Source organism: Suncus etruscus, chromosome 11 (assembly GCF_024139225.1).
Source record: "Suncus etruscus isolate mSunEtr1 chromosome 11, mSunEtr1.pri.cur, whole genome shotgun sequence".
Taxonomy (NCBI): domain Eukaryota; kingdom Metazoa; phylum Chordata; class Mammalia; order Eulipotyphla; family Soricidae; genus Suncus; species Suncus etruscus.
In genome coordinates, this window is record NC_064858.1 from 32,084,283 (window position 1) to 32,111,530 (window position 27,248).

Here is a 27,248-nt window from a genome sequence, read left to right on the forward strand (position 1 = left end):
AGAAACCTGCAAATATTTTTTAGGCAGCAAATAAAAAAAAATATTCACCCATGCAGAAGTGAAGAGAACACAGGAGAGAGTTGCAGGCTCCATTTTATCATATTATGGTACATTGTGTAGTCTTGTGTCAGTATTTATTATCAGTCATTTAGTTTATGAGCGAGAATAACTTTTGATTACTGATGCTTGTAGTATTACTCACTCTGTCTTAGACTGTTTGAAGATCTGTATTTTTATTACAAAGTCCAATAAAAATAAAGTGAAAAACCCATAGGTCCCCAAACTGATTCCTGGCTGAGGCTGTATGTCACTCCTTTCCAATCTAGAAAGTATTTCCTTCCACTGTGAGTTTCTGTCTCTTGCTCATAAGCAAATTTATCTCCTAATGCTTCATTCTTTATTTTGGCCATTAATCTCCCATTGAGAACCTTACTACCAAATGCTTTTTGCAGATAAAAATATTTAATATCCACTAGATTTACCCCATCCACAAGACCATCCAACATTGCTCAGAGGGAAAAATCAATCTCTTGTACCTGAATTTAAGTTTGCTGGTTTGATTCAAAGTATTTTTCTTTAACTTTGTCAGGTCTTTACAGGAAACAAAAGAACCAGAGAATGGGAACCCTATTCTTTTGTGATGGGGAGTTGACTTGTCAATCTCCCACCCTCAAAGATTTGCAGAGTCTCTAACACCAGAATTTAGCCATCTGTGTAGAAAGAGGACCAGTGCAAACACATCAGTGACGTGAGAACATCTTTCCGACCAAATAAGGTAGTAACTGATATTGTATAAGAGGTGGAGAGGTCAGAGAGACAGTAATCCAGGCAAGGCACTTGCACTGCATGCAGCTGACCCAGTTAGATCTCTGGCACCATTTATGTCTCTAAAGCATGGACAGGGATTGTTCCTGGACACAGAAGAATGCCCCTTCGTAACTCACACAGAAAAAAACAAAAAACACAGAAGAGAAGAGAAAGTGAGGGACAGAGAGAGAAAAAGAACACATGCATAAAGATAGTGGTAGAGATAAGAAGAGCACATCTACATGCCAAAGGTTCCCATAGCCAGCAAACCTTGGAGATAAGAAAGTCCCAATAGAGGGTACAGCATTTGCCTTGCATGTGGCTGACCTGAGTTTGATCCACACCATATATGATCACCTCAGCATACTGAGTAACCTTTGAGCATCACTGGGTATGGCCCAAACACAAACACACAAACAAAAAAGAAAACCAAACAGAAAATCCCAACAGACTATAGAAAAGCTGCAACCCTGTGGGTTTGCCGAGACCACATGTTTGAAACCACATGTTTGAAACCATCCAGTCTGTGGCCTTACTCACAGCGGCCACAGAAAAGGAAGTCACTCCATTTCCCCCCTCCACCCTATCTCTTGGCCTCTGTATAACTGGAATCTACACTGAAGTCTCAAGATACCCATGTACAGACAGACGTGAACCAACTATTCTCTTCAACTTTACAGGACCCCAGAATAATTAAAGCAGAAAGCACTCTGGATCCTGTGAGTTGCTTATCCATTGAATTGTCAATGCTGCCTTTGTTTGCACCATCCCTACCTCTTGACACAGCCCATCCAGAACTGGGCACTCCAGAGTTGAACAAAGCCTACTTTAAGCCTGACTCAATGTCACCTTTCCACTACTAAAAGTTGGCCCTTCACTCAGGGGTTGCCATACAATAGCCACTCTCAATTATCCCTGTGAATCTGCGCTTGTACATATGCATATATCCATGTGCATGGCTGTGCCTGTGACTGCATGCACACATAATATTTGAGCACAGTACCACAACCCTGGCAATTGTTCTCCTTCTAGGTCAGCTGTCCACCCTCCTTCTTCCTTTATCAGATGGAAGGAAGAGGGTCTTGCCTGTTACATGAGCTCTTCTCTCAGATTTCAGAGTTGAGGAAAACCGAAGAGAAACAAAGATAGATAACAAGAGTTCCAACACCAACTGCTGAAGCAGGCCCTCACTGATGTTTCCAAAGCATCATTACAGGATCCTTGCTCTCCATGGGTACAGGGTACAGGTATTTGGGGATCAATCCCAAAAGAGAGGTCTGTCATTTTAAAAGTAAAGGGTCCTATCAATTAGAAATTCCTGTGTCAAATTGAGAAGCAGTTGCCCTGGGCATATAAGAACCCTTGTTGCAATACTGTGGGGGTGAGAGTTATAGGTGAAGAGTTATGGATTGCAGCAGATATTGGCGGTGGTATTGAGGGCTGGCTGGACTTTCTGAACGGCATTCCTGTAATACCCTGGCCCTCCTTCCTACTTGTTTTGTCCTATTAACCCCTTTACAAAATAATCCCTGTCTGATCTGAGTCCTTCTTGACAACAGGAGGAAGGTGTGATTGTGACAGTACTGACTGTCTCCCGCAAGCGTAGTTCATGAGTTCCACCTCTGCCCCACTATTTCTCTCTAAGAACTGGATGTTTCTGGAATTTTACTCTTTTATTCTTGATTATTTTGTTTGTTTGTTTGTTTGTTTGTTTGGGGTGAACCCAGCAGTGCTCAGGGCTTACACCCGGCTGCATGTTTAGGGATCACTCCTGGGGGGACTCGGGATCGAATCCAGGCCGGCTGTATTCAAGGCAGTGTCTTACCTGCTATACTGTGCCTGCCCCTCTCACTCTTGCTATCCTCCCAGAAAAGCACAGGAAGGCATCTGGAGTTCATCCAGTCAGGGCAGAGAGGAAAGCACAGTGGGCAGGGCTGTGCCAGCCTAGTGTGTGATACATGGAAAAGACACATGAGCACTGAGATGATGTGATGTGAGGTCCCAGTGGGCAAAACAACCCAAAGTATATGTGAGCACCATGGCTAAGCATGGTAGTCCCAGCCTCACAAGCAGCACAGACAGGAGCAAAGGCATGACAGCCTAATGCAGGAGCCCCCAAATAAGTACATGGACAAAGGACAGGAGAGAGGGAAAGTCCCACCCCTGTGGGACTATGCAGAAGATAAGGAAATCTCTTATCCTGCATGCACAGGGTCCCTGGAACTGCCAGGGGTCACTCCTGAGTAATGAATTGTAGTCCAAACTCTACTCTCCCAAAACAAGAAGAAGAAAATAATAAAAGAAAATCCTTCAAAGAAATCATTTCTATACACATGTTCTTTGATACCCCATCAAAACACAGTGACAGGTGTCTGTCCACAACATTTCCTGAGCCCATACTGGAGGCCATCCATCCCTATGCCATCCCCATGAACTTTTGTAGGCAAGCAGGGGTCAGGAGACAGATGCAAGATTTAGGAGTGAGTTAGGTTACACTTTATGTTTTTAATTCCATACAGTGCAATTTTATACAGGCTATGTAAGAGTCAACAACAACAATATGCACACATTTTCAAAAACAAAAACATACAAAAAGGGAAGCCCATAGGCCAGAGAGATCTACTGTTGGGAAAACATGTGTCGCTGACCCAGGTTCCATCCCCTGCACTGCATAGGCTCTCCTGAGCCCTGCCAAAAGTGGTAACCCTCAGCACCATCAAAGGTGACCTCTACAAAAAATAAAAAATTTTTCTGGTTTTTTTTGTTGATTTGGTTTGGTTTGGGGCCATAGTAGCTGTGCTCAGGGCTAATTCAGGAGGGCACAGAGGACCATAAAGGAAATGAACGCCGACTGGCCATGTGTATGGCAAATGCCCTACCCACTGTACTATTGCTATGGCTCCAGTTTGTTTTGTTTTTATCATGTTTTACCCCAACCAGGGGGAGCAAAATAAATGCTTTGTTTAAACATACACCATACACTTCACCTTCTCATAGCAGCGTATCAGTTCTGCACTACAAGAGAGGCCCATAGCCAGGTGACCTCTCCCCTGCCAGATCTCACTTCACTCCAAACAAAGGTGGCAAGGAGATAAGACTGGAGAGACACGGGCAGAGGCCAGCTTGCTAAAATCTGTGCATTTAAATGTACTCCCTGAACAAGGCTTTGGCCTAATTTGCTTTGATCCTATAGGTAGTCATATTTTCAGGGTCAGTTTGAGGAGTTGTAAATAAATTTACTCTTCAAATCCTTTAAGTCTTAACCTCATGCACATCCATATTTTCAATCTTTCCCTGGTGATGAAGTTTCAATAAGAGCAGCTCTTCTCATAAATTAGATGTCTTTCCCATGAAAGGTGAGATCTTGTTTAAAGGAAAAGAAGCAGACTACATGAGTGCCATTGGATGGGGCCTCCTCAAGAGGACTTAAGATGGGCCACAGAGGAAGGACTCTTGGTCCATCTTCAGAAATGTAACTCTTCACTGTCATTTGCAATTTAATTCATGTTTAAACTGTAAATGAGGGGCTGGGGGTGAATAGAGTGATAGTACAGTGGGTAGCATGTTTCTTTGTGTAGTCAAGCTGGGTTCAATCATCAGTACCTCATATGATCCTGATCCTGCTGGAGCATGTTCGACCTGGCCCCCCAAACAAACAAACAAAAAGAAATTAAATGCAGGGGTCCCAGAGATAGTCTAAGTGGGTAAGTTGTTGCTTAGCATGTGGTGAACCCTAGTTCTATTCTTGGCACTTGGATATGGTCTGCCAGATCCTGAGCACTGCTGAGTGTAGCCCCCAAACCAACCAATAATTAAATTAGTTAAGTAAATAAAATGCATTTGCCTGTTAAGGGGCCAGAGAGATAGCACAGCGGTAGGGCTTTTGCCTTACATGCAGCCAATCCAGTATGGATGGTGGCATCTATATGGTCCCCCATGCCTGCCAGGAGTGATTTCTGAGTGCAGAGCCAGGAGTAACCCCTGAGCACTGCTGGGTGTGGCCCCCACCCAAACACACACACATATACACACACACACACACACACACACACACACACACACACACACACACACACACACACACACACACACACCCCAAAGCAAAAATAAATACCTCAGGTGCTCATTTGTACTCATCCCAGCCCTTTTTGTCAGGGTGTGGCTTCTTGTATCTCCAGTTGCTATGATCCCTCTCTACCCCACCCCACCCATATCTCTGTGGATGCATGTCCCTTTAGTTTTCTTTCAGTTCTGGCTTCATTGCCTTGTTTCTGTTGGACCTTGATCTGATTGGGCTGAACAATTTGAATATTTTCTCCCCGGGTTCCAACTACTTTCCAAAGTCAGATGTTCAAAGCTCACTGTGCAGGCCTTCGAGGCCTGCTTTTCTCCAGTTTCCACCTCTGCCCTGAATTTGTGGCCAGACATTTCCCATCAAGCCTCAAGAGCAATTCAGCCCTGATGACTCCATGACTGAATCTGTAGAGCCTTTACACTGTCCACAGTACTGCCACAGATACAGTAAAGAAGAACAATCATTCTCTCATGGGGCTGGATGAGGCCGCCTGTCAGCACAATTCCCTAAGCAGATCAATCTGAATCCACCTTCTCTGTAGGCCTGGCCCCATCTCTCTCCTTCCCTTCAAAAAGTATCTATTTTATTGTATAAAAAGCACATGATTCTTGACTGGATTCCTGATGATACTTCCTTCAGATTGTTCCCTCCTACCTTCTTTACAGGAGATTTTCTCCCCACACTGTCCCAAACCCAGAGGCATGAGGCTAAGACAAGCATTTTCATCATCACTCTTGCCTTTCAACCAGTGTTTCCAAAAATTGGAGATACCACCTCCTTAGGGCACCAGAACAAGGTAGGGGGCACAGTAGCCACCCATGCAACTGGGGCGATGTTTTCTGCTTGCTTGCTTAAAGTTACATCTTTGGTATGGCTCTGAGTAAAAAATTTTTTTCTGTAAAGAGAGCAGCATGTCAAACAAGTTTGAGAACCACCTTGGAATCTCACAAGTCTTTAACATAGCACATCACAGTGTGGTTTTGTCTACAGTGTCTCAAATGTCATCTCCTTGTCCAAGAATAAACATTCTGAGCTGGAAAACCACTACAGTAGTTAAGGCACTTGCCTCACATGAGGTTGACCTCAGTTCAATCCCCTACCCCACATTCAGCCCCCTCGGCCCCACTGTGAGTGATCCCCTGAGCATAAAGCTAGGAATAGCCCCTGAGTGCAAGATGAAGCCAAATAAAAGCCTGTTTTCTGGACCCAGGAGAGTTCTCGAAGGGAAGTCAGCTTGTGTGTGCTTTGCATTCCCAGTGGGGTTAATGTTAACACTGCCAGTAGTGGTCCCTGTGTCCAAACTCTAAAAGGCTAAGTATGGCGGTATATCTGGGAAGAAATCAAGCTCTTCAAATTCACCTTGCTTCTATGAACTTTTTCATATTTATTTATCCTTCAGCTCTTCATTCTCTGATTTTAGAAAACTTTTTCAGTGGCTTTCCTGGAGGGCAGGCCTGGCTGCAATCACAGGGGATTATTTACAAGGATATATAATGCCAGGCTATGGCAATTATAGATCTCTACTCTCTATCTCTCTCCAGAGAACTGTTTTTGCAGTACTCTAAATGGCTATCAAAAAGATAAAACAGACGGCAAATATAAATTATAAACTCCTTTCCTTTTAAGCTGATGCTAAACTAATGGGGGAACAAAAGCAAGGAGGAATTCTAGGCATGGGAGAACTGTTGTCACACTTGCTGTCCTGTGATAAACAGATATATCTGTATAGAATTCTTTTCAGGCCCTGGGAGAATAGCAACTCCACGTCCAGACCTTGAAATCATTCACAGATACAGACGAATAGAGGCAAACTTCTAACCAGGCATTACAAACATTTAAGGACTTTAGAGGGAAAAAATGTTCTCAATGAGCAAAAGAAGAAAAAAATCTCAGAAAACAAATGACAAGTTTTTACAAAAAATTTCAAATAAGTTATAACTTTAAAATATGCCGAGGCATAAATTTTTCTGGATTGACTTAAAAGAAACCTTGAGCCCAGATGAAGACTCAAAGGACAGGAAGATATCTCAAAAACCTGAGGCTTTGTGGCCAAAGAGCACAGCAATAGGGCATTTGCCAAGCACGTAGCTGACCCAGGATGGATAGTGGTTCGAATCCTAACGTCCCATATGGTCCCCGGTGCCTGTCAGGAGCAATTTCTAAGCTTAGAGCCGGGAGTAACTCCTGAGCACCGCCAGGTGTGACCCCATAAAACAAAACAAAACAAAACAACCCTGAGGCCCTGAGTTCAATCTCCAGCACCCTGTTTCCCTGAACAGTACTGGGGTGATGCTGTGGACCCTGAAACCCAGGGACCTGAGTAGCACTATACTGTCAGCCCAATTGCTATACCATCCATTTTGGGTGAACCAGCATGACTAGGAGAGGTCCCTGGATTTCTGAGCATTGCTTACCAGCACTCTGCCACCAGAAAAACAAATCAAGAAAAATAAAACCAAGAAAATAAAAATAAATAAATAAGGAAGAAAGAAAGAAAGAAAGAAAGAAAGAAAGAAAGAAAGAAAGAAAGAAAGAAAGAAAGAGAGAGAGAGAGAGAGAGAAAGAAAGAAAGAAAGAAAGAAAGAAAGAAAGAAAGAAAGAAAGAAAGAAAGAAAGAAAGAAAGAAAGAAAGAAAGAAAGAAAGAAGAAAGAATGAATGAATGAATGAAGAAAGGAAAGAAAGAAAGAAAGAAAGAAAGAAAATAAATAGAAAGAAAGAAAAAAAATAAATAGAAAAAAAGAAATCAAGAAGGGCCTGGAGAGATAGCACAGCAGCATTTGCCTTGCAAGCAGCCAATCCAGGACCAAAGGTGGTTGGTTCGAATCTTGGTGTCCCATATGGTCCCCCGTGCCTGCCAGGAGCTATTTCTGAGCAGACAGCCAGGAGTAACCCCTGAGCAATGCCGGGTGTGGCCCAAAAACCAAAAAAAAAAAAAAAAAAAAAAAAAGAAAAGAAAAGAAATCAAGAAAATAACAGTCAATGGACCTGAATAAAGACACATGTAAGTTAGAAGTGGGGAAGGGAAGCCTAAAATAAAAATAAACAAGATCTCAGACACCTGCCAGATAGCGCCTAAATGCTTGCATTTATGTGGCGTCTGAGAAGGTACAGAGAGAATGGAATAGAAAATATATTTGAAAAGATAATTCTTTAATGTCTTAAATTGAGGTAGAAACTATCAACCTACAGATGCAAGAAGCTCAGCAAACTTCAGAGTACAGAAACAAAAAAAAACACACTTAGACCCATCACAGTCAAATTAGTGAGAAGCAATATTTTTCTTAAAAGAAAATATCAGCCAACCACAGCCAGAGGAAGATAAAGCACAACTTAGAGAAAAGTAAGAAGAAAAGAAATTCAACAAATGGCACAACATTTATAAAGTGTTAAAATTAAATGGCCCACCCAAAACAAAGCAACATCAAACTCTGAATCATGGGATGAGGTAACAGATATCAATCCACATGAACAAATCTCTGAGGGAATGAATCACCAGCAGAGTCAGAGAAAGGAATAAAGAAGAGAACAATGAATGTAAGGGAAAATGTTATTTTTGGTTGATTCATTAAAAAGGCAAATGACTGTTAAAACAAAAATGACATCATGGTCAGGAAAGGTTCCTAACTTAGATGAAAGACAAACATTACGAGAATTCAGAGGACTGATGAGGGGTGAAATGAAACACTGTATAGTTCTCAATATCCATTGCCTCTGAAGCATAAATCAAATGATATTGATTCTAAGACTATGGTAACTCAAGGATGCATATTGCAGTTGTGAGAGAACTAGCAATACAAAGAGACTATAGATTTAAAAAGAAAAAATAAAACTATGAATTCAAATGGTGGCAAGAAAAAGAAGAAAGAGAAGATCAGTACAAGTAGACAATGAATTGCAAGGCAACAGACTTACTAAGAGCTCTCACATCAGTAAGTATGTGAAGCAGAACTGGACAAAACCCAATAAAAAGAGATTATCATGAAGAATGCCTGTAAGAGAGAAACCTCATATGACCACAGATGAGTTTAAAATAAAGTGATGCAGGGGCTGGAGTGATAGTACAATGGATAATGCATCTGCTTGCATATGGCTGACCTGGGTTAAGCATCCTATATGGTCTCCTGATCCCACCAGGAGTGATTCCTGAGAGCAGAGCCAGGAGTAATCTCCAAGAACTATTGGAGGGAGCCCCCAAACAAATAAAAAAAGCAAATAAAATTAAATGATGAGGACGAGAGATAAAGTTCAGTGAAAGAATCTTGCCTTGCACAAGTGAGGCCCTGGATTCAGTTCTTGGCAGTCATGGTAGCCCTGAGCACCAAGTACTGCAGAGCGTGAGCCCCCCCCCCAAAAAGAAATAAATAGATAATAAAAGCCAAACCAGGCAAATGGTAATTAATAAGCCAGAGAAAGCTGGTGACATTAGATTAGCAGCAAAGTGAACAATTCAAAGACCAAGTCCAGACAGAGGCCACATGGCATACTGACAAATGGGCTCATTCCACAAGTAAATAAACACACGTACAAACAAACAGAACCTCAAAATACATGTGGACAAAAACATACAGAACTGAAGGGCAAATAGACAAATCCACAGTCATTTTGTGTTTGACAAAAATTCCTTCTAGTAATAAACAGAATGAGTAGGGCCAGGGAATATGGCTTAAGAGGTGTCCCACATGTCAGGTATATAGACATCCTAGTTTTGATCCTCACCATTTGGCCTCAGAGCACCACCTGGTATGGCCCCAGAAACAAGAATGATAAAAAGAAAGAGAACAAGTAGACCAAACAAAGCCAGATCTGAAGAATCCTAACCATGAATTTGCCCTAACCAACTTTCACAGAACACTTGTACTAATATTTACAGTGCACAACATCCTTTCACGTGTATATAATAGAAAATGGGATATAAACTTCCTTAATTGTGAAAGACAAAAGGCTCTCAGAATGGGTATTCTGATTATTATAGAATTTTTAGTCATATGCCAATAAAATCTCTAAAAAAAGAGCACAAAATAATTGGAAATTCAAAGTGCCATCATAAATAGCACTCTAATATTAATCTGAAAAGAAATCTGAAAGAAATTAATTTCAGAAATTAATCTGAAAGAAATCACAAAAGAAAGCTGAAGATATTTCTAACATTTTCTAATGAGACAAAACCAAGTTTAAAAAAAAATAGTACTTCAAAAATATTAACTGGGCAAACCTCCAGAAGGGAGGGGGAGACAAGGAAGAAAAAGAAGGAGAAAGAAGAAAAGGGAGAAAATAACACACAGAAAAGAAAACAAAATGACTAATATTAGAAATGAAAGGGGGAAGTATAATCACAAACCTATAGATAATTCACAAAGAAAAAACGAGAAAGAAAAAGAAAAGGGGGAAGAAAGAGAGAGAGAGAGAGAGAGAGAGAGAGAGAGAGAGAGAGAGAGAGAGGAGAGAGAGAAGAAGAAGCAGGCAAGAGGGAAACTGGGAAACTGGTGGCAGTAAATGAACACTGATGAAGTGATGGGCATTGGAACATTGTGCGATTGAAATTCAACTATCCACAACTTTTAAACTCTGTATTTCATGGTAATTAAATAATTTTTTAAAACACTTTCATACCAGCAAGTCAAGTGGCTCGGTAGGTTTACAGAATGAAATACCTCTAACCAAAGTCCTTATCCACAGAACAACACAAGAATATCATGGCTTTTATTGCAGGGCAGGAAGGGACAGAGAGGGCATATCTGAAACAATGGAACATACACTTAGTCAAAGCTCTTCATGTTGTCCATTTTTAACATCTGAAATTGCTGAATATAAATTTACTTAGTGAAGCTGATTTTTAGAAACATCTCATTGAAAATACCACAGAGGGTCTGGAGCGATAGCACAGACATTTGCCTTGCATGCAGCCACCTGGGTTCCATCCCCAGCATCTCATATGATTTCCCGAGCCTGCCAGAAACAATTTCTGAGTGCAGAGCCAGGTGTAACCCAGAGCGCCACAAGGTGTGGCCCAATCCCTCCACGCAAAAAGAAAATACCACAGATGAAGAGAACAATGTAACTTTAACTTCAACATCAAAAAATTTTTGTTGTTGCTTTCTTTGTTTTGGGGCCACATCCAGCAGTGCTCAGAGCTTACTCCTGGCACTGCGCTCAAGGATCACTCCTGGTGGGGCTATTAGGAACAAATGTGGTGCCGGGGATCTAGCCAAGTTGGTCACATGCAAGGCAAGTGCTATATTTGTTGTACTATTGCCCTGGTCCCTAAAAATGTAAATTGTGGGAAGATCCGTAGCAAATCACCTGCCTTACAGAGAAAAGCAGCATTTGATTCCCAATGCTGCCCACATACATCAAGCACAATCCCAGTAGCTCTGCTCCTCAGGACCCCTTGGTGCTGCAACAGTGTGTGATCTCAGGCACACAGCAGTCAGTTGTGTGTGGCCCTCCAACTAATAGTTTGAGACACTCAGCTGAACACCAAAACCAAGTACAAGTTTCCACAATCAAAGCAGGTGCAACTCTTGTTCATTGCTATAATAGAAAAGGGGAAGAGGTGTGTGTGTGTGTGTGTGTGTGTGTGTGTGTGTGTGTGTGTGTGTGTGTGTGTGTGTCCAGGGGGGTGTAGTTATTCTTAATATTTCCATATTAAGTATCTTCTTCAATGATAGGCACAGACTATGAGCTAGGAAGTGTCTTAAATGTTTTGTCATGGGCCCGGAGAGATAGCACAGCGGCGTTTGCCTTGCAAGCAGCCAATTCAGGACCAAAGGTGGTTGGTTCGAATCCCGGTGTCCCATATGGTCCCCCATGCCTGCCAGGAGCTATTTCTGAGCAGACAGCCAGGAATAACCCCTGAGCACCGCCAGGTGTGGCCCAAACACCAAAAAAAAAAATGTTTGTCACATTATACTACAAAAGTTGTGACTTGAGTTTACAGTCAGATCTGACATGGAGCTCTGGGGGGAAAGTGGTATTAGAACAGTGGCAGCCACGCTCCTGAAGTGGAAAGATTGGGATGTCAATCAAAGCTGTATGGGATCGATTAGCTTTGTGGCCATACACAAGTCAGTTAATCTTCAGTACTTACAAGACTGATGTGAAGAAATATTAAAGTATTTGGTGAAGCATGCCACAAATACAAGCTAAGTTATTTGCAATACATGCTCAACAGACACTAAGTAAATGAAGAAAGGACAGAAAAAAAAGTAAATAGGGACAAATATAGCATAAAGAGGCAGAAAAACAGGCTTCTAGTCACAATATTCCCCATGAAAGGGTGAGTTGGAGAGTGAACGCAGCTTTCCAACATGTGGCCGCACCACTAAGTTCTTGTCACAAAGCAGTAGCTGCAGTGGTGAGCCAGTACCTCCACTGTGCTTGGTTCATGGCACTGGGGACTCATAGTCCCCACCACCACCAGGCAGGCAACATAAAGAGGGACAATCTCTCTACCCGGGTCTCCCAAATGCTTTCCCTCTGGGGAGTCTGAGAAGAGGCAGCTGCGAGTCTGCTGTGACTGCAAAATTCTGTAATGTGAATCTCAAGGCTCACTGTTTCTCAGGTTGGAGAGACAGATCAGGGGTTTAGGTACTTGCCTCATATATGACTGACTCCAATTTGATCTCTGACAATTCACAGGGACTCCCTAACCTCTTCTAGGAGTAAGCCCACAAGACAGAACAAAAAGTCTCTGTTTCTCTTAGGGTTAAATTTTCAGAGATTTTTGCTCTCCATGAGATTATCAGCACATACAGCTTCTGGATATGGATACAGGAGAGAATGTTCCATACTGCCCAGCATGCTGGTTTTCAGCAGAGTTCTGGATAATGAAGAGAAGTTTACAGAGCACCCCAAAACTAAAGCTGGAAGGAGCCAGAGAGGTAGTAGAGGTGCAAGGCACTTGCCTTGCAGATGGTTGACTCCAGTTTGATCCCTGACGCCACAGGTTCCTATCACCAGGTCCCTAGCACTGTCAGAGTCTCCTCGGTGAACCTGGCAAGACCTATGCAGCAAAGTATCCTCAGATCCTAATAATGAATTGAGCCCTGGGTCATCTGAGCACTACTAAAGCACCATCCAAAAATAGGGTACAGAATAGACCAGAGAAACAGCACAAAGAGATAGTACAGAAAAGTAGTACAGATGCACTTGTTTTGCACCTAGCTGAGCTGAGTTTGATTCCAGGCAGTCCACATTGTCCTCTGAGGCTACCAGGGGTGATCACTGGGTGCACAGTCAGGATTAAGCCTTGAGCACTGGTCTTTTGGGGGGATATGACCCCACCCCCCAAAAAAAAGATACAGAAGATTTTAAAAATCAAGGGACCAATTACAGAAATATCAGGTGTAAGGAATGACAAGTCAGTCATCTAACACTCAAATGTCCTCTAAGTAACTTCAATACTCAGTTAAGACCCAGTACTCCAACCTGTGATGAATCATGTAACAGGATTTTTAACAGGATGCCACAGGATAGATGGGGCATTGGAGGAGGTGGCTTAGAGCAAAGGATTCTCAGAAAGAGTCACACTTGTGCAGGGCCCATGGCTAAGATGGGGTTATCTGGGGAGGACAAGGATGTGAAAGGGCTAAATGGCAAAAGGAGCAGAGACATTCAGCAGTTCCATGGTGTGGAGTACATAGCACAAGGGGAGGAAGAGCCACAAGCCGGCAGGAGCTGGAGAAGGAGCTTTTATATAAATTCAGATGGCAATGGCTTCCCAGGTAGTCTGGTCCAATTCTAGGGCTGACAATCTTGGGGCCTTCTCAGAACAGGGGCGGGGAGATGCCCTTTTCTGCATTAACCAAAGCATTCTACAGCCACACCCAACACCCCCCACTCCCCAACAGCAAATGTTCACAGTTTAACCTTATCAAACTGACAAGCCGCCAAGTTTGTTTCAGATGTTTAGGTCCTGAATCGTGCAGCTGCGCGACAACGCCAAAGGTTATAAGGAGTGTCAATCCAGTAGGATCCCAGTAAATCTGACGGGAAAATTCCATAGAAGACCACCAAGTTCAGTGAACTTAAAAAGTATAACAGAAGGCTCACCGAGCACTAACTACAGCCCAGTAAGTCCCTGAAAAATAACTTTAGTAACAGCATTAAGAAATAGAACAATTATTACCAATTGACCCTTATTTAGAGCCAGAAAGATCGTACAGTATGTAGGGCACTTGCCTCACATGCAGTCAATTGGGATTCGATCCCCTGCATCCCATATGGTCCTGCAAGCACCCCTAGGAGTGATTCCTGAGTGCAGAATCAGGAGTAACCTCAGACCATTGCTGGGTGTGACCCCCAAATACACAAACAAAAATTAACACCGAGAAGCCAACATATTGACCTTTACTAATCTAAGTACTGATAATTCTATTTATCTCTGTACTGCAACAAACAATATGAAGTAAATTTGTGTCTGCCAAGAGGCAGACTAGTGTGGGTGGTAGGAAACTGGGAACACTTGTGGAACAAAGGTCCTACTGGTGGTAGGATTGATGTTTGAACATTTAATGCCTGGGACAACCATTTTATAAACAACTTGATAAATCGCAATATTATAATAAAGATATAAATTAAAAATAAATGATGTTTAGAATAAATAAACTAAATAAATAAAAAATCTGGGTGAAGGAGCAACATTTTTTTTACCTTAAAGGGGAAGGGGGCCAGGCGTTAAGGATATGAAGTAAGCAGAACTGCTTTCAAATTGGCATTTTTAAGCAATCATTCTGGCAACAGTTTGAAGAACAGATTGAAAGGGGGCAAAAGTAAAGATGGGGAGAGCAGTGAAGAGCTGGCTGGCATGATCCATGTGGCCTAGGACAGCAGGACTCAAAGCTGGGGGGAGGCGTGGGTACTCCAGGGAAGGGGGAGCACTCAATCTGGGCACAAAGGGCAGGAGAGGGGAGAATCCAGCACAGCCCAACTTCATGCCTGCAGCCTGGACATCTTCACTGGACAACCTGCTGTTTGGGGAGGTGAGGGAGACATCAACCCACCTTTGAAAAATACCAGGACATGATGACAAGGCTGCTGTGTAAAATGTACAAAAGAAACAGAAAGTCCAACAAAAGCACAGGCCGCCCTGGATGGTCCAGATGCAAACTCGAGTATCTCTGAGCAATAGCAAGCACTTAAATTCACAGAGCGAAATGAGCCAGAGTTAAAAGAAATTCCTGGTGAACATATGTTGATGAATGAAAAATCACCGGCTAGCACAGATGGCAATTCACTAACAAGAGAGCCCCCTACTGGCTTCCCGGGAGAGTGCACCTACAAAATAGCCTCCAAGAAACACCGCAAATTGGCCAAGAGTTTCTGACCACTTCACATGGCCCCTGTGTTCACACACCAGCCGGCCCCTCCCGCTGAAAGAGTCCAAGGGGTTCATTTGCACTTTTCAGGGGGAAGCTGGGATGCTTTCAGGTGCTTGTTATGCCTAAAAGCAACAGCAATTCGACAAGATCTCATCACTGGCATGTGAAACACTTACCTGCCATCATCGCTATCAGACTGGCTTTATAGACATTAGTGAGACATCCAAGTTCTCCTGTTGCTAAGATGGTTTTGAGATGAGCCTCCCCGCAGGCTTTACGGAACTGACGAATCTCATCATACAAGGCTGAGGAAGAAATAATTGAGGCAGTTACAGAAGAGGCAAGTGAGAACATAACTTGGCAGCCGTTTAGAGCCCGTAGAACCCGTCTCAGATTTAGGAAACATAAAACATTTGTCACTTTCTAAAAATCACCCCCAATTTAATATCGCCTGGAGCATTCTGTTACAGTTCACATCCTGTTGCAAGGAATGCTTTGCTCGCTCTCACAGAACTGTGAGCTCTGGCTCCGGGTCCAGCACCAAGGAGTCAATAATGACATGCAAATTATCGATCATTTCATCATCTTTCCTGCAGATCAGATCAGGGTGCAGAGCTGCAAATTAAGGGGGAAAAAAAAAAGGAGATTTCCCTAAGAAAAAAAAAAGCTTTGTAAAGATTTGAAGGGTCTTTACGAATCCTGTTATTCAGACATAACAAATTCTCCTGGAATAGAAAGCAGACCCTTCCAGAGAGCTCTGTTGATGACAATAAAGACATAACAGCTTGTCCCACACTCTGCCCGGGGAATGTGTCTCTATGTCTGACTAACAAGTGTGGAGCCTGTACAGGGTGTGTTAGATGTATGTGCCTAAAACCAGCTGTAGAAGGGCTGAAAGACGCAGTTTTGAGCTCAGTGATCCCCAAGCCCAATATGCAAGTAACTTTCTGGGGCTTCATAAAATACACTGAACGCAGCATAGTTTAAAATCACACACACACACACACACACACACACACACAATGTGCCCCTTAAACAACAACATCTCTACTAGATGGCGCCATATAAAAAAAATTCCAAACCCCATCCTTTGCAAAAGCTGGCTCCCTGTGTGTGACACCAGGCGGGGAAAATCCGCGAAAGTACACCGGCCCAGTGGGGCTCAGCTGTGAAAGACTGTGAGTGTGACCTGTCTATGTCTGTCTACTGTCCTCTTGCGTGAAACTCTTGCGAGTGGGGCAAAAAGAGGCTCAGAGGAGCACGGCCGGTCTGCTTCGCTACGCGGCCGTGCACTCTTTCTAAGGAAAGAACTCCATTGCAACAAGAAGGAAAAATCACACTAAGAACGGCGCTATATCACAGAAGCAAACATTTCTCTCTGGACTGTCTTCTCTGTTACATGCTCGGGCCTAAGATTTGACCCAGTGTGAGGCTTCATCCACGGAGGACTCCCCTCCCTTAGAGGCAAGTCAGCCCATCCAGAAAGGGAGGAGCCAGAGGAGTGTGCTGCCTACATCATATAGACAATGAATACCACTACAACACGTAGAAAAACCCACAATACAAATGTGACAATGGGGAAACAGCGCAGGCCAGCATCAGACATAGAGAATGAAGATGACAATTCTGAGGACCAGATAATGACTGAACAACTAATCAACCTCTCAGATAAGGACTTTAGACTAGCAATATGGAAGGTGCTCAACAGACTCCAAGAAACCATGGATCGAGTTGAACAGAACACTAATAAGAACCAAGAAAATATGAAGGCAGAAATGACAAAACTCCAAACTGAAATAACATGTCAACTAACAGGCCTGAAAAACTCAGTAAACGAAGTGAATGACAAAATGGATAAGCTCTGGGACAGGGTATCAGAAGCTGAGAATAGACTTGGTGCTGTGGAAGATGAGATACATAACAATTCCATACAGCAGGAGAGATTGGACAAAAAACTTAAAGCAAATGAGCAGACAATGGAAAAATTAGTCAAAGAATGGGAACAGACGAAAATAGAAGTCTATGATAAGATCAACAGAAACAACTTAAGAATCATTGGAGTCCCAGAGACCCAGGAAGAAAATTTCCAGGAAGAATCAATGGTCAAGAACATCATTAAAGAGAAACTTCCAGAGCTAAAGAATATATGTGATCAAATCCTGCATGCCCGAAGAGTACCAACCAAAAGAGACCCCAGAAAAACCACCCCAAGACACATCCTAGTCACAATGACAAATCCCACAGATAGAGACAGAATTCTGAAAACAGCAAGATCAAAAGGGGAAATCATGTTCAAGCAAGCTTCCCTGAGATTTACAGCAGACCTGTCACCAGAAACGCTCAATGCCAGAAAGCAGTGGTGGGATATTGTGACAAGACTGAATGAAATGAATGCTTCACCCAGAATACTATACCCAGCAAAACTCACTTTCCGGTTTGATGGAAGAATACATGGTTTCACAGACAAAAAACAGCTCAGAAACTTCACAGACACAAAACCAGTCTTAAGAGAAAAACTGAAAGACCTAATCTAAGACAAGACTACCCAAAAGACACACCAAATTTTGAAATAAAGATGGCGTTAAATCCCAGGACAATTCTTTCTCTCAACGTCAATGGACTAAATGCACCAGTTAAGAGACACAGAGTGGCTAAATGGATCAAAAAACTCAATCCAACCTTCTGCTGCCTACAAGAAACGCACCTGAATAGTCAGAACAAACATAGACTCAAAATAAAAGGCTGGAGAAAAGTTATCCAAGCTAACAACACCCATAAAAAAGCTGGAGTGGCCATACTAATATCAGATAATGCAAACTTTATACTCAGGAAGGTTGTAAGGGACAAAGACGGACATTTTATATTAATCAAGGGGTACGTAGAGCAGGAAGAATTCACTCTCCTAAACATATATGCACCGAATGAGGGGCCAGCAAAATATTTAATACAACTGCTGACAAATCTGAAAAATAATATCAACAACAACACAATAATTGTGGGGGACCTAAACACGGCTTTGTCAACACTGGACAGGTCAACCAGACTGAAACCCAACAAGAATATACTAGACCTGAGGAGAGAAATGGAAGAAAGAGGCCTAGTGGATATATATAGGACACTCCATCCCCAGAAACCTGGATACACATTCTTCTCCAATGTACATGGGACATTCTCCAGGATAGACTACATGCTGGCACATAAAACATACCTCCATAAGATCAAGAGGATAGAAATTTTGCAGACTACCTTCGCTGACCACAAGGCTCTGAAATTATTTGTGAACTCCAAAGGGACTCAGAAGAAACACTTTAACACCTGGAAGTTAAACAGCCTCATGCTCAATAACCAGTGGGTCCGAGATGAAATCAAGGAGGAAATAAAAAGGTTCCTGGAAACAAATGACAATAAAGACACAAACTCTCAGAACTTATGGGACACAGCAAAAGCAGTACTGAGAGGAAAATTTATAGCTTTGCAAGCACACATCAGGAAGGAAGAAGGAGCTTACCTGAGTAGCTTAATGACACAGCTAATAGAACTAGAAAATGCTCAACAAAAGGACCCAAGAACAGGAAGACAGAAGGAAATAACAAAGCTGAGAGCAGAAATCAACGAAGTGGAAACTCAAAAAACAATCCGAAAGATCAACGAAAGCAGAAGTTGGTTCTTTGAAAAAATAAACAAGATTGATAGACCACTGGCAAACCTAACAAAGAAAGAGAGAGAGAGAAACTTGATAACTCGTATCAGGAATGAAAAAGGAGAGATCACTACTGATATGACAGAGATTCAAAGGGTAATCAGAAACTACTTTGAAAAACTCTACGCCACTAAAAATGAGAACCTGGAAGAAATGGATAAATTCTTGGACTCTTATAATCTTCCACGGTTGAAGGAAGAGGATGTAGCATATCTAAACACCCCCATCACCATTGATGAAATTAAAACAGTAATCAAATGTCTGCCGAAAAACAAAAGCCCAGGTCCAGATGGATTCACTAATGAATTCTATCAAACTTTCCAAGAGGAACTACTGCCAATCTTGGCAAGACTCTTTCATGAAATTGAACAAACAGAAACACTTCCAAATAGCTTTTATGAAGCCAACATCACCTTGATACCTAAACCAGACAGAGACGCTACCAAAAAAGAAAATTACAGACCAATATCACTGATGAATGCAGATGCAAAGATCCTCAACAAAATCCTGGCAAATAGGATTCAATGCCTCATTAAGAAGATCATCCACTACGATCAAGTAGGTTTCATCCCAGGAATGCAAGGCTGGTTTAACATCCGTAAATCTATCAACATAATACACAACATCAATAACAAGAAAAATAAAAACCACATGATCATATCAATAGATGCAGAGAAAGCATTTGATAAGGTCCAACACCCATTCTTGATCAAAACTCTCAGCAAGATGGGAATGGAGGGAACCTTTCTCAATATAGTGAAGGCCATCTACCACAAGCCAGTGGCAAATATTATCCTCAATGGAGAAAAACTGAAAGCCTTCCCTCTAAATTCTGGCACAAGACAAGGCTGTCCTCTCTCACCACTCCTATTCAACATAGCACTGGAAGTACTTGCTATAGCGATTAGGCAAGAAAAGGATATCAAGGGAATCCAGATAGGAAAGGAAGAAGTCAAGCTCTCACTGTTTGCAGATGACATGATACTCTACTTAGAAAACCCTAAAGACTCTATCAAAAAGCTTCTAGAAACAATAGACTCATATAGCAAGGTGGCAGGCTACAAAATTAACACACAAAAATCAATGGCCTTTCTATACACCAACAGTAATAAAGAAGAAATGGACATTAAGAAAACAACCCCATTCACAATAGTACCACACAAACTCAAATATCTTGGAATCAACTTGACTAAATATGTGAAGGACCTATACAAAGAAAACTATAAAACTCTGCTCCAAGAAATAAGAGAGGACACACGGAAATGGAAACACATACCCTGCTCATGGATTGGCAGGATTAACATCATCAAAATGTCAATACTCCCCAAGGCATTATACAGATTTAATGCCATCCCTCTAAAGATACCCATGACATTCTTCAAAGAAGTGGATCAGACACTTTTGAAATTCATTTGGAACAATAAACACCCTCGAATAGCTAAAGCAATCATTGGGAAAAAGAATATGGGAGGAATTACTTTTCCCAACTTTAAACTGTACTACAAAGCAACAGTTATCAAAACAGCATGGTATTGGAATAAGGATAGGTCCTCAGATCAGTGGAATAGGCTTGAATACTCAGAAAATGTTCCCCAGAGATACAACCATCTAATTTTTGATAAAGGAGCAGGAAATCCTAAATGGAGCAGGGAAAGCCTCTTCAACAAGTGGTGTTGGCACAATTGGATAGCCACTTGCAAAAAATTAAACTTAGACCCCCAGCTAACATCATGTACAAAGGTAAAATCCAAATGGATTAAAGACCTCGATATCAGCCCCAAAACCATAAGATATATAGAACAGCACATAGGCAAAACACTACAGGACATTACAGGCATCTTCAAGGAGGAAACTGCACTCTCCAAGCAAGTGAAAGCAGAGATTAACAGATGGGAATATATTAAGCTGAGAAGCTTCTGCACCTCAAAGGAAATAGTGCCCAGGATACAAGAGCCACCCACTGAGTGGGAGAAACTATTCACCCAATACCCATCAGATAAGGGGCTAATCTCCAAAATATACAAGGCACTGACAGAACTTTACAAGAAAAAAACATCTAACCCCATCAAAAAATGGGGAGAAGAAATGAACAGACACTTTGACAAAGAAGAAATACGCATGGCCAAAAGACACATGAAAAAATGTTCCACATCACTAATCATCAGGGAGATGCAAATCAAAACAACGATGAGATACCACCTCACACCCCAGAGAATGGCACACATCACAAAGAATGAGAATAAACAGTGTTGGCGGGGATGTGGAGAGAAAGGAACTCTTATCCACTGCTGGTGGGAATGCTGTCTAGTTCAACCTTTATGGAAAGCGATATGGAGATTCCTCCAAAAACTGGAAATCGAGCTCCCATACGATCCAGCTATACCACTCCTAGGAATATACCCTAGGAACACAAAAATACAATACAAAAACCCCTTCCTTACACCTATATTCATTGCAGCTCTATTTACCATAGCAAGACTCTGGAAACAACCAAGATGCCCTTCAACAGATGAATGGCTAAAGAAACTGTGGTACATATACACAATGGAATATTATGCAGCTGTCAGGAGAGATGAAGTCATGAAATTTTCCTATACATGGATGTACATGGAATCTATTATGCTGAGTGAAATAAGTCAGAGAGAGAGAGAAAAACGCAGAATGGTCTCACTCATCTATGGGTTTTAAGAAAAATGAAAGACACCCTTGTAATAATAATTTTCAGACACAAAAGAGAAAAGAGCTGGAAGTTCCAGCTCACCTCAGGAAGCTCACCACAAAGAGTGATGAGTTTAGTTAGAGAAATAACTACATTTTGAACTGTCCTAATATTGAGAATGTATGAGGGAAATGTAGAGCCTGTTTAGGGTACAGGCGGGGGTTGGGTGGGGAGGAGGGTGATTTGGGACTTGGGTGATGGGAATGTTGCACTGGTGATGGGTGGTGTTCCTTTTATGACTGAAACCCAAACACAATCATGTATGTAATCAAGGTGTTTAAATAAAAAAAAAATTAAAAAAAAAAAAAAAATTCCAAACCCCAAACTCCCCTATTCTGTTCAACATGAAGACAATAAGGATGAAAACTTTTCTCCACCATTTTTATGAAAAGAATGCACAGTATTAATCCTATAACGTAAAAATATGTGCTAATCAACTCAGCACTGTTGATAAAGCTTCCAGATGACAGCAAAGATATCAGCAGTTCAATCTGAGAAAAACCAAAAGTTATACTATTTAGGATCATGGGGTAAGGCAACCCTTCACCTATATGTTATTCAAGGTTCAAGAGAATATGTTTATGCCAAGAAACCAACAGCAACATGAGACTGAGAGAACATTTTACAAGCAACAGTAAAGGAATCCTAGTACACAGAATTGGTATGGTGGAGATTAAATTTTGAAGATGTATTTTGCGATCTCTAGCCCAACGTTCCTGATAGATTCATGCTCTTCTCTACATCTCCTGGGCACCACTTAACCTTGTACTTCTACAACACTCCTCGAACTTTGCTTTCTTCACTATGAGTGTTTCATAGGAAGGACTTTTTAACTACAGTGACTCAGCTGAGCAGGATAGAATATTACAATAAGGGTCAAGGTTAGAGGAAGTACCTCTGACTGCAAAGAATGTTGTGGGAATTCATACTGGTTAGCCAAGAGTCCTATTAAGGGGTTTAACACTGTTCTCCAAGTAGCAAAGTAAGACATGACCATTAGAACAACATAAATAAAACTTGCCTTAGTCCTATGGCAACAGAACTTGACTTGAAGCTCAGAAGTGAAAAGTGACTCCCAACCAAGGCAAATGACAGGATATTCAGAAAGATTCCGAGTTTGTCACTGGAAAGTCATGATACCCAAAAAGATTTCCAAGAAAGGCTGGGATATTTTCACAAATATAAACTGTATTCGGTCACCCTACCCTGCAATCTTGACAAAGCTCTGAGATCAGCTTAGCCTGACATCCATTAGCAAAATGTACAAGAACAGCACACACATTAGAAGACATAGGGCAGTAACAACTGATGTTTTGTTTAGAATGATTCTGAATGGGAAGCCCTCAATTTAGTTACTGGATCTAAAAAAAGAAAGTTGTTATCTAAAAATTAGTGACCAGAACATCTTGATCTAAAAATTCAAGAATGCTAATTTAAAGAAATCTTGAGATTTAATTATTTTCCTTTCTTCCTCAGTACACAAAAATACTGTATAGCCCAGAAATATCAGTTATTTATTTGATGAATATGAAAACACTAATTTAAAAAGATCCATGTTCCCCTCTATTCAGAGCAGAACAAATAAATAACCATCTGCCCACCCAGATAGATGAGTGGGTAAAGAAGATAGAGTGCATACACTCAATTTAAATACTTCTTAGCTATTAGAAAAGGCAAAAATGAAACTTTGACTTTTGCTGAAATTTACTTTATTAGGATTTATTTATAGTGAAATATATCAGAAAATAAAAAACAATTACCAGATGGTTTTACTTGAATACAAAAAATTTAAAAAAAAAAGATTAAAAAAACTACACATACAACAAAATAAATCAGACTCTGGAAAAAATAAGATGGTAGCCACAAAAAAGAAAAAGGAAAGGTAGAAAGAAAGGGCAGAGGAGGTCAACTTAATCATGGGAACTAGAAGCTTGATGGCTAGTACAGTACAAGTTATACCCCTGTAGCAGATGGAAGCTCTCCTCCTGAAAACAACTAAACTGTTGTTTCCATTTAAAAAAAAAAAATATATATATATATATTTGGTTTTTGGGCCACACCCGGTGACGCTCAGAGGTTACTCCTGGCTATGCGCTCAGAAGTCGCTCCTGGCTTGGGGGACCATATGGGACGCCGGGGGATCGAACCGCGGTCCGTCCAAGGCTAGCACAGGTAAGGCAGGCACCTTACCTCTAGCGCCACCACCCGGCCCCTTAAAAATATTTTTAATTAAAAACATTGAGAATGCTAGAGTTGAGATTCAACTAATAATTTTTTATTATAATTTTATGACTTAACTAATGGCAAATAATTTTCAACTGCCTCAAAAGCAAGCTTGAGGGGCCTGAACAATAGTACAGTAGGTAGACTGTTTGCCTTGTATATGGCTAATCCAGTTTCAATCCCAGACATCTCATACGGTTCCCGTAGTGCAGACCCAGGTGAAGCCCAGGAGAAACAAAGAAAAGTAAGCTTGAGAACCAGAAGACGTGGATTAAAAATCCAGTTCTATAACTTCCTCCAGTAAGTCATTCTTCATACTCATTTTTATCCTTAGAAATATCAGTAATAATATTTACTTTACAGGGTTACTATAAGGGTTGAAAAAGAAGATACAAAACATATTGTAAGCGCTGGAGCAATGGTGCAATGGTAGGGCATTTGCCTTGCACGCGGCTGACTTAGGACAGACCACTGTTCAATTCCCCAGCGTCCCATATGGTCTCCCAAGCCAGGAGTGATTTCTGAGCACAGGAGTAACTCCTGAGTGTCGCTGTGTGTGGCCCAAAAACCAAAAACCAAACCAAACCAACAACAAAAACCCAGATTGTAAGCACTCAAACCATCTAATGGCTGTATTAAGCTAGAATTCTAGCAAAATGAGTTTCCACTAAGTGCTGCCTTATAAAGGTCAAATCTTGTTCTATAGTTTGGCCCAGTTCAATGAAATTTTAGTGTTGACAATCAGTGAGCTATTCAATAAAGTTTAGAAATATTTTATTACAGCATTTGTTAAAGCAAACTCTAGCTCGGATAACACAATTCTTTTGTTTTGGGGTCACAGCTAGCAGTGCTCATGGGTTACTCCTGGCTCTACATCAGGAATCACCACTTTTGGAGAGCTTGGGGAACCATATAGGGTGCCAGAAATTGAACCCAGCAAGGGTAGTATCTACACACTATATTATCTGTTAATCCTTTTGGTTTTTGACCACATCTGGTAGTGCTCAAAGCCATTTCTTGACTCTGTACTCAGGAAGGACCGCTGGTGTAAGGGATGAATCCCTGGTACCAAATATGGCACCACAAGGTAAGTTTCTTCATCCCTGAACTACCTCTCCAATGCTGGATAACATAACTCTTTAAATCACTGATTGTGATGGTATTTATGAACAAAACTATTACATTATTCCTAAAAAAAAATTACCTTTTATAGTCAGTGAAGTTCTTCAACTATAGTTAAAATTAACCAGAAAAAGAAATGAAGTTACTGGGGTCGAAGTGGTGGCACAAGCAGTAAGGCGTTTGCCTTGCCTGCTCTAGCCTAGGATGGACCGCGATTTGATCCCCCTGGCGTCCCATATGGTCCCCCAAACCAGGAGTGATTTCTGAGCGTATAACCAGGAGGAACCCCAAGCATCACTGGGTGTGGCCCTAAAAAACAAACAAACAACAACAACAAAACAAAATAAAAGAAATGAAGTTACCATATTCACACTGGGCAGCTCCATAAACTCACTCTTTTCTTGAAAGAAATGTAATCCAAGCTGCGAAAAATCATGGGTACACCAGCAATGCAGCTGAAAATATCAGGAGTAGAGAGTGGGCCAATCCCTGCCCAAACTGAAGCCATGCCCACTTCCTCCATCATTCACACCCACTGCTTTGTCTATGGCCCTGCCTTACCACTCCTCTACAATTCTCTGCAGAGACACCAATCTGATTAAACTTTAGGTATGCTGGAATTTGGGCTAATATCACCAGGGCCTTTTTGGAGTTTGGGCACCACCTCCACCACATCCTTCTTCCAGGAGGCCTAGCAGCTGTAACCATACCCACTAACAGTCACCATGTTTGCACCAGGCAAGCTCCATAGACTCACTTTTTTCATGAAAGAGATGTAAAACAAGCCATGAAAAAATCATAGGTACACTGGCCAGGCAGCTGGGAATTTTAAGAAAACAGGAAAGGTCAACCCCTTGCCCTGCCAAAGCCACACCTGCTGTATCTATAACCCATAATGCTGCTTTGCCTATAGCACTGCATCACCACTCCTCTATGACTTTCTGCAGAGATACCAATCTGACCAAACTCCAGGTATGCCAGTATTTAAGCTGATATCACCAGAGATTATTCTGGAGGGAATGCAGACACCCTCATCCCACATTTTCCTACTTCTGGGAGAACTGGCAGCTAAGACTATGATCAACAAAAGCTGCAGTATTAGTAATAGTGCATTAGTGAATTACTGAATTAGTGAATAGTGAATTACTGAACAATTTCATTTGTTTGATGCTGTCATCCTCACACACAAATTTAGATGCCAAAGTGTAGCTGAGGTCACTTAATGTTCACTAACAAATGAAGTTAACAGAATGGTCCACCAACAACAGAGCTTACAAAATCGTCTGCTCTTGACTTAATGACCTCATTGGAGATCAAAAAAAAATCCATAAATTTGCTGCCACTGTACTTCCTTTCTTTCTTTTTTCAAATTATGTTTTACATTTTTAAAAAAAATTAATCTTTTAAATTTTTTATAAATTTGCTGCCACTGTACTTTTTTCTTCTTAAATTATGTTTTCTTTCTTAAAATTATTTTCAAAATATTTTTCTTTCCTCTCTTCATCTTTTATATTTTTTATTTCTATGCCTTTTTTTTTAATAATTTTGTTCTCATTTATCTGGAAACAGATGTGTTATGGTCAACTATGTTAACTATGTGATGCATTTTCTTTAAACAAATTAAAATAAAATTAACTAGAAAGAAAAAAGTTAGGGGCCAGAGAATTAGCACAATGGGTAGGGTGTTTGCCTTACAAGTGCGCGACCTGGTTTTATCCCCGGCACTCCATTTGGTTCCCTGCCTTGCCAGGAGTAATTTCTGAGCACAGAGCCAGGAGTAACCACTGAGTATTACTGGATGTGGCCAAAAAACAAAAACAAACAAAAAGGATGTATTTTAGTACTCTATGATTTAATTATAGGCTACCTAGAAGTTAAATTCTCTAACCCATGAACCAAAAATAGACACTGTATCTTAACTAGATGTAAAAATTATACAACCAGCATATTCTCATTCTTTAACTGAAAACTCCTCAAATCATGTTACTGGCTTCTTTGATGACATAAGGCCAAGATATTTTTCCTGAGCAAATAACTTAATATTTGATGTTCAACTCTAGGAAAGGATCCCTTTTTGTTATCAAGTATACAAGAACAATGAAATAAAAATGCACAACTAAACTGCTCTGTTACCAATGTGACCTTAGGGGAGGTAGATGTGGATGCTGGGATGATAGCTCAAAGGATTGGAACATAGAGCTGGCAACCACAAGACCCTGTATCTTGACCCTTACACCTCAGGGCCTCCCAAGCATTACACCACGGAGGAGGTCATACACATG

At 41.3% G+C, this 27,248-nt stretch overlaps 1 protein-coding gene across 1 annotated transcript in view; it reads right to left on the reverse strand.

Moving 5' to 3' along the window:
* The window catches only part of DERA (deoxyribose-phosphate aldolase), a 110,235-nt gene that overhangs the window by 28,255 nt on the left and 54,732 nt on the right, over positions 1-27,248 (reverse strand). The window contains exon 6 of the mRNA XM_049783701.1: positions 15,379-15,507. Coding sequence (XP_049639658.1) covers positions 15,379-15,507 — 129 coding nt within the window. The remainder of the gene's footprint in view (positions 1-15,378; positions 15,508-27,248) is intronic.